This window comes from Ranitomeya variabilis, chromosome 1 (genome assembly GCF_051348905.1).
Source record: "Ranitomeya variabilis isolate aRanVar5 chromosome 1, aRanVar5.hap1, whole genome shotgun sequence".
Taxonomy (NCBI): Eukaryota; Metazoa; Chordata; class Amphibia; order Anura; family Dendrobatidae; genus Ranitomeya; species Ranitomeya variabilis.
In genome coordinates, this window is record NC_135232.1 from 747,334,616 (window position 1) to 747,343,848 (window position 9,233).

At 44.4% G+C, this 9,233-nt stretch overlaps 1 protein-coding gene across 1 annotated transcript in view; it reads right to left on the reverse strand.

The window, feature by feature from the left end:
• Positions 1-8,429, reverse strand: part of PTGDR (prostaglandin D2 receptor) — a 29,445-nt gene extending 21,016 nt beyond the window's left edge. The window contains exon 1 of the mRNA XM_077270061.1: positions 7,404-8,429. Within this exon, the coding sequence (XP_077126176.1) occupies positions 7,404-8,213 (810 nt within the window). The 5' untranslated portion in view covers positions 8,214-8,429. The remainder of the gene's footprint in view (positions 1-7,403) is intronic.
• Positions 8,430-9,233: the final 804 nt, after the last annotated feature.

A 9,233-nucleotide genomic window follows, 5' to 3' on the forward strand; every position in this document is an offset into this window, starting at 1 on the left:
CATGTTGCAAGCAAAAAAGGAATCCTGAATTCCTGATATATTTAAGTACTAATAATGTATTGATGATGGCTAACACCAGGGCCGGCGTCAGCACCCAGCGTACCCGGGCAAGTGTCGGGGCCCTGGCGAGACAGGGGGGCCCATTCAGGGCCAGCGTTAGGGGCAGGCAGCTGCCTGGGGCCCCCACTCCCCCAGGGGCCCTCAGCTAGCAGCACATCATGCAGCCGCTATGGGGCCTCTGTGAGGCAGGGGGGCCCGCCTGTCACCAGCGCCAACTCACCCGCCGCCGCATTGAACTATACCGGCGTCTGCCTGTAAAGTTCAAAGTAAATGATGGAGGAGAGAGCGTCACCTGACGCTCCCTCTCCCATCATTCCCCACTCTGCCTCTGACACTGCCGCTGCGGGTGCGCGATGACATCATCGCGCACACGCTGTGTGTGTCAGGCAGTGCAGCGGCAGCCGCCGAGACCGAAGCAGGGAGCAGCACGGGCACGTTGAGAGGTGAGGAGTGTTTTTTTTTTTGTAACTATAACAGTGAGTACTGGGCTATGGGGCCATTCTTGGGGGGAGGGGGGGCTGTGCTGTATACTACATGTCGGTGCTATATACTACATGGCTATGTTATATACTACATAGGCTGTGCTATATACTATATGGGCTGTTATATGCTACGTGGGCTGTTCTATATACTACATGGCTGTTCTATATACTACGTGGGCCGTGTTATATACTACGTGGGCTGTGTTATATAATATGTGGCTGTGCTATATACTATATGGGCTGTTATATGCTACGTGGGCTGTTATATACTACATGGCTGTGTTATATGCTACGTGGCTGTGTTATATACTTCGTGGGCTGTGTTACATACCACATGGCTAGTGTATGTGCGATCATGAATCGTGGTATGTGTTAAAGGGGGGGCCCACTGAGACTTTTTCGCCCGGGGCCCTCAAAAACCAGGAGCCGGCTCTGGCTAACACATCCATAAAAACCAAGAGTGAAGTATCTGATCAGTATAGAGTCAGTATAACTTGCATTTTATTCACTGAAATCCCTGGTATCTATATTGGATGAGTCCAGTAGGTGGTCCTAACCTATGTGCATGAGTCCAGTGGCCTGTCCTAACCTATGTGCATGAGTCCAGTGGCCTGTCCTAACCTATGTGCATGAGTCCAGTGGCCTGTCCTAACCTATGTGCATGAGTCCAGTGGCCTGTCCTAACCTATGTGCATGAGTCCAGTGGCCTGTCCTAACCTATGTGCATGAGTCCAGTGGCCTGTCCTAACCTATGTGCATGAGTCCAGTGGCCTGTCCTAACCTATGTGCATGCGTCCAGTGGCATGTCCTAATCTATGTGCATGCGTCCAGTGGCATGTCCTAACCTTTGTGCATGCGTCCAGTGGCATGTCCTAACCTTTGTGCATGAGTCCAGTGGCCTGTCCTAACCTATGTGCATGAGTACAGTGGCCTGTCCCAACCTATGGGCATGCGTCCAGTGGCCTGTCCTAACCTTTGTGCATGAGTACAATGGGCTATCCTAACCTCTGTGCATGCATCCAATGGCGGCCTTAACTTGTAGGTTTGAGTCCAGTGGGCAGTCCTAACCTTTGAGCATGAGTCCAGTGGGTGGTCCTAACCTCTGTGCATGTGTCCAGTAGGCGGCCCTAACTTTTGTGCATTAGCACAGAGGGTGTTCCTAATCTCTGGGCAAGTGTCCAGTAGGTGGCGCTAACTTTTGTGCAATAGTCCAGTAGGCGATTCTAACCTCTGTGCATGAAGCGATAGCTGACAATCACTAGTAACACCACCCACTGGTCTAATGCCCATAGGTTAGGACCACCCACTGGACTCAGGCATACAGGCACCAGGGATTTCAATGAATAAAATGTTCCAGTGAAGCCATGCATCATTCTGCTGCTCCTTCTCTATACAGTGCTGCTGTCCACAGATTGTGCACGTAACGGGTTCCCTTTAATAATAATTACCCATACAAGCTGCAGGGCATCCAGGCTGTCGTGTAATCACATGGGCAGTCCACTGAAGTCTATGACGTCTGCCATCGGATTGATCACAATGGTCGCTATTTGTTCATGCTCTTAACATACAATACAGACCAAAGGTTTGGACACACCTTCTCATTTAAAGATTTTTCTGTATTTTCATGACTATGAAAATTGTACATTCACAATGAAGGCATCAAAACTATGAATTAACACATGTGGAATTATATACTTAACAAAAAGTGTGAAACAACTGAAATTATGTCTTATATTCTAGGTTCTTCAAAGTAGCCACCTTTTGCTTTGATGACTGCTTTGCACACTTGGCATTCTCTTGATGAGCTTCAAGAGGTAGTCACCGGAAATGGTTTTCACTTCACAGGTGTGCCCTGTCAGGTTTAATAAGAGGGATTTCTTGCCTTATAAATGGGGTTGGGACCATCAGTTGTGTTGTGCAGAAGTCTGGCGGATACACATCTGATAGTCCTACTGAATAGACTGTTAGAATTTGTATTATGGCAAGAAAAAAGCAGCTAAGTAAAGAAAAACGAGTGGCTATCATTACTTTAAGAAATGAAGGTCAGTCAGTCCAAAAAATTGGGAAAACTTTGAAAGTGTCCCCAAGTGCAGTGGCAAAAACCATCAAGTGTTACAAAGAAACTGGCTCACATGAGGACCCCCCCAGGAAAGGAAGACCAAGAGTCACCTCTGCTTCTGAGGATAAGTTTATCCGAGTCACCAGCCTCAGAAATCACAGGTTAACAGCAGCTCAGATTAGAGACCAGGTCAATGTCACACAGAGTTCTGGCAGCAGACACATCTCTACAACAACTGTTAAGAGGAGACTGTGCAGCAGGCCTTCATGGTAAAATAGCTGCTAGGAAACCACTGCTAAGGACATGCAACAAGCAGAAGAGACTTGTTTGGGCTAAAGAACACAAGGAAAGGACATTAGACCAGTGGAAATCTGTGCTTTGGTCTGATGAGTCCAAATTTGAGATCTTTGGTTCCAACCATCGTATCTTTGTGCGACGCAGAAAAGGTGAACGGACAGACTCTACATGCCTGGTTCCCACCGTGAAGCATGGAGGAGGAGGTGTGATGGTGTGGGGGTGCTTTGCTGGTGACACTGTTGGGGATTTATTCAAAATTGAAGGCATACTGAACCAGCATGGCCACCACAGCATCTTGCAGCGGCATGCTATTCCATCTGGTTTGCGTTTAGTTGGACCATCATTTATTTTTCAACAGGACAATGACCCCAAACACACCTCCAGGCTGTGTAAGGGCTATTTGACCAAGAAGGAGAGTGATGGGCTGCTACGCCAGATTACCTGGCCTCCACAGTCACCAGACCTGAACCCAATCGAGATGGTGTGGGGTGAGCTGGACCGTAGAGTGAAGACAAAAGGGCCAACAAGTGCTAAGCATCTCTGGGAACTCCTTCAAGATTGTTGGAAGACCATTCCCGGGTGACGTCCTCTTGAAGCTCATCAAGAGAATGCTAAGAGTGTGCAAAGCAGTCATCAAGCAAAAGGTGGCTACTTTGAAGAACCTAGAATATAAGACATATTTTCGGTTGTTTCACACTTTTTTGTTAAGTATGTAATTCCACATGTGTTAATTCATAGTTTTGATGCCTTCAGCGTGAATGTACAATTTTCGTAGTCATGAAAATACAGAAAAATCTTTAAATGAGGTGTTTCCAAACTTTTGGTCTGTACTGTAAGTGAAGTAAAATATTAAATACTATTATTTTAATGAATACTATATTAAATATTATTACATAATATCATAATCACTGTCTAATTATTGTACTAAATGTGTTTCACAAAAGGCCCTTATACCTCTTGCATGTAGCCCACTGCAACGTCCATCCACGGGGCGACTGCAGAATCACTGACATACTGAAATGGCCAATTATGTAGGGGAACCCGTCACACGGTATAGAGCCCGATCTGTGGCACAGAGGAGACGCTGAGCACAAGAAAACACAGGTCTGCTGGAGAAGACTCAGGGAATGTAATACTCACCTGACCCTCAGCTGCCATCTTCAGTCTGGTCACCAGTGTGGTCTTCACTGGGCCATCGTCAAGAGTCTTCTGGTGCTGTCTGGCGTCTCCTGCACTGACACTGATACATTCTGTATCACACAATCTTATAATATCATGGCTGAGTCAGAAAAGGAGACTCTAAAGATACTGGGGCACCAGAAGATGCCACAGATGGACCAGTGTTGACCACACCAGTGACTGAACTGAAGAAGACTGTGCCTGAACAGATGACAGCCGGGTGACTAGCACTATTATTCATTTTTATTTACATGTTTATCTGGAGAGATTAAAAGCAGAATAATGTACATTCAATGGGCAGCATGTTGGCTCAGTGGTTAGCACTGTATAGTGGCTCAGTGATTAGCACTGTATGGTGATTCAGTGGTTAGCACTGTATGGTGGCTCAGTGGTTAGCACTGTATGGTGGCTCAGTGGTTAGCACTGTAGCCTTGCAGTGCTGGGGTCCTGGGTTCAAATCAAACCAAGGCCGACATCTGCAGTTAGTTTGTATGTTCTCCCAGTGTTTACATGGGTTTCCTCTAGGTTCTCCAATTTCCTCCCACACTACAGAAACATAATGATAGGGAATGTAGATTGTGAGCCCTGATGGAGACAGTGATGGTGATGATTGTAAACCGCTGTGGAATATGATGGCACTAAATAAGCAAAGCAGAATAATAAATAATTCAATTTGCACTGAATGAATTTCATGCAGATAAAATTACTGCAAAATGTAAATTTTATATACATAAATAAATACGCACAGCTTTGGACTGGTCCAAAGCACGACAGGTGAATCCCCTGGTGGGCCCCCCCATTTGCCTTACATCAGAAGTAATTGTCACAGTAAATTCAATGCAACATTTACGGACAACTGCAGCATCTCATCATTCATGTACCAAAGTCCCCAGTTTATTATTATATAGAAGCAGAGCGAAATTCCTGAAATGGGACAAGAAATAATCCATGTAGCTGAGCGTTGACTGCCCAGAGTCAATGTCACTGGTGGTTCCCAGTCTGAACTTGTATACATATGTAATGTGTGTGTGTGTATATATATATATATATATATATATATATATATATATATATATATATATATATATATATATATATATATATATATATATATATATATATGCATTTATATATAACATATTTAGAATTGAGAGTCCTCAGTGGTTGATACCTTTTAATGGCTAACTGAAAAGATGGTAACAAAGTGCGAGCTTCAAGACTACTCAGGTCTCTTCATCAGGCATAGACATAGAGATAGTCTCTTCATCAGGCATAGACATAGAAAGTCTATGCCTGATGAAGAGACCTGAGTAGTCTCGAAAGCTTGCAATTTTTACCATCTTTTCAGTTAGCCATTAAAAGGTATCAACCACCGAGGACTCTCAATTCTACATATTCTTCTATCCACTGGCTAACACGGTACCAAGATATATATCTTTCCTGTATTTATATATATATATATATATATATATATATATATATATATATATATATACACTCACCGGCCACTTTATTAGGTACACCATGCTAGTAACGGGTTGGACCCCCTTTTGCCTTCCGAACTGCCTCAATTCTTCGTGGCATAGATTCAACAAGGTGCTGGAAGCATTCCTCAGAGATTTTGGTCCATATTGACATGATGGCATCACACAGTTGCCGCAGATTTGTCGGCTGCACATCCCAAAGATGCTCCATACAAGGCAGGATGGATCCATGCTTTCATGTTGTTTACGCCAAATTCTGACCCTACCATCCGAATGTCGCAGCAGAAATCGAGACTCATCAGACCAAGCAACGTTTTTCCAATCTTCTACTGTCCAATTTCGATGAGCTTGTACAAATTGTAGCCTCAGTTTCCTGTTCTTAGCTGAAAGGAGTGGTACCCGGTGTGGTCTTCTGCTGCTGTAGCCCATCTGCCTCAAAGTTCGACGCACTGTGCGTTCAGAGATACTCTTAGGCCTACCTTGGTTGTAACGGGTGGCGATTTGAGTCACTGTTGCCTTTCTATCAGCTCGAACCAGTCTGCCCATTCTCCTCTGACCTCTGGCATCAACAAGGCATTTCCGCCCACAGAACTGCCGCTCACTGGATTTTTTTTCTTTTTCGGACCATTCTCTGTAAACCCTAGAGATGGTTGTGCGTGAAAATCCCAGTAGATCAGCAGTTTCTGAAATACTCAGACCAGCCCTTCTGGCACCAACAACCATGCCACGTTCAAAGGCACTCAAATCACCTTTCTTCCCCATACTGATGCTCGGTTTGAACTGCAGGAGATTGTCTTGACCATGTCTACATGCCTAAATGCACTGAGTTGCCGCCATGTGATTGGCTGATTAGAAATTAAGTGTTAACAAGAAGTTGGACAGGTGTACCTAATAAAGTGGCCGGTGAGTGTATATATATATATATATATATATATATATATATATATATATATATATACACACATTTATATGAAGAACTGCAAATAAAATAAAACAATCAAAGTTCTGATACATTCTTGCACTAAGTTTTCGTGCCGTTCCCTGGTAATAGCTCAGTTTCAGGCAGCTGCATTGCGAATATGTTCTCAAAGCCCCACAGATGGCAGATGCAGCACATCTCAGGGCATTGCTTGGGGAGAGGTGCCTGGTGCACATTTTGCCTCTTCCATTTTACCCCAATTCTTAATTGAGTGATCTTGGAAGTTTCTCATATCCGAAACCATTGCACCCAACCAATCTATATCTGTATTAGAAAAACATCGGGATTGGGATTGTCTGAAAGGGTTATTTTTGTTGGCTCTTCACCCAATGCTGACAATGAGTTGTCCCCAGGCCAATCTCATCCAAGGGTGGAAGATAAAGATACATTTGCATTAGAATAGAATGGGCAATTTAAAGAGTTTTTGTTTGGGAATGTTGGGACTGTGACTATTCGGATAGTAGTATGGATGAGCCACCTACACAGACTCTATACATAATGTGTACATTCAGTACCGACACAATCTCCGGGGTATTACTTTAGGGGTGCAGATATAGCACTTAGAGCAAGGAGCCGGAACCCAATAGCGAATGCCAGTAGCATAAATGGCACAAAATAGTTGGGAGTCATCAGAGGCATAATTGGATCATTTGTAACGTAATAAGGTCCACTCAAGATTTAGACTGTGGAGAGCCCCTGTTTTTTTTTTCAGCTTCACCCTTCTTTGACTCAAAACAAGAAAACCTAAACTGCGCTCAGGGTCAGGAAACCACGTGGATGTCACAATCAATATTTTGCAGTGAAACAACAGCAAAAACTTGCACAACTATTTGCACACACATTTGGCAGGAGCGGATACGTACAGTTAAAGGAAGGGAGCAAACCGAAAAAAGGATTGTCATGACTGCCAAGAGGATGAGGTGGTCTAGCTCCTCCATGCCGGACTGCTTTACTAATTCGACCTTGGGTCCAACTTTGATGGAATTCCTCTGGTTCTGGATTTTGTACATCTGGTAAAGGCGTGTCATGGTGCCCACATTGCAGATGATGATGGCTACAACTAGCAGTCCCATGACAGTCCCATATAATAAAGAATAAGCCAGGACCCGTGGCTCCGAAGGCTCTGCAGTCATCTGTATAAAGCACCACGTCCCCGGACAATACTGGTCAAATTTCCCAATGCCAAAGAACGGCATTGCACAGAAGACGGCACTGAAGACATATACCATCACCGGGACCAGCACAGCAAATTTTTTGGTGATGTGGATGTGGTAAAAGAATGGATTTGCCAAAGCAATCCAACAATCCAGAGCCATGGCCAGAAGTATAAGCATGGGGGCCAAGCCGAAAAAAATCATGAAGAAGCTGAAGACATCACATAGCGTTCGATTCTCGACCATCTCCACCAGGGTTTGGTTTTTGTAGTAAGCAGCAGACACCATGGGGCTCACCAAACATTTCCCCATCAGGTTGGTCACAGTTAGACCCGTAACCAAGATGTAAAATACGGAGGTTTTTTTCCTTGAGCGTAACTTGTGTTGCCATAGGATGAAGATGGCGATGATATTTCCCAATAGACCGGCAAAAAATAGCAAAGAGCTGGGTATTGCCGAAAAATCCCCTTGGATGGCCTGGCTATTGGAGCATGGGTAAAGCTCATCGTGAAGACTCATAATGAGACTAAAAGTTATGCAGAAGGCAGAAGCCAATGTGTGTAACGTCTGAATTACTCATCGGTCTGAAACTTGCTTTTCTTCAAGTGTGCAGTTCAGCTCCCAGGATATCTGAAAGAGGTGGGGAGAAGCAATTGACATGTAAAATAAAGAAGGCATGAGCAAGGCGTATCCAACTCTGCTGTCTGTGGACTGAAGCCAGCCGAGCTCACAAAGAGGAAGCGTTGTTGTAAATCTAACCAGACGTGTTTAATAAGCACTCTGAAAATTGGAATATGGGATCACGACGATTATTACTGACCCTATTGGGAGGATGTGATTGTTCTGCCACAGATTATGTCTTCATTCTGACTGCTGGGGTTCCACAGTGCACTACATGACAGGTGCAATATCAGCCCCAAAATAACTATGGAATCGTCCCCTGTAGCCACACGCCTCTGCTATGGCATACACTGATGGGCCAAAATAACTATGGAATCGTCCCCTGTAGCCACACGCCTCTGCTATAGCATGCACTGATGGGCAGAAGGGTAACAATGTTGTGAACTTTTGATTTTCAGGCTATCTCACCATTCACTGCTGCTTCTAACGTGAAACCACCATCATCTTATAGTACAGACAATCATCTTTTCTATCTCATACATAAATGTGATTTTCAGCTATTTAGCATATGATTAGTTATGCAGATTATGGTTATGTTGCTACATTACTGTTTTCCTCCTAAAAATGTCAATTTTGCTTATTTTGTAAATCCCCTTTGGCTTTCACCAGAGCTTGAATCCTTTTGCTCCGTCAGATTCAAACATTTCTGGACCACAATCTGATCTCAGCTCTCATCTACACGTTCCCCGTGTTAGTGCACACTGGTCACCTCACTGGGGTCTGTATACAGCTGTTTCTTCACCTCTCCCCACAAGTGCTCGACAAGTGGTCTGGGGACTGTGGGGACCTCTACTTCATTGTTAATTAACCATTTCTTCTCCAGTCTCGCTGTATGCATTGGGTCGTTGTCCTGCTGGA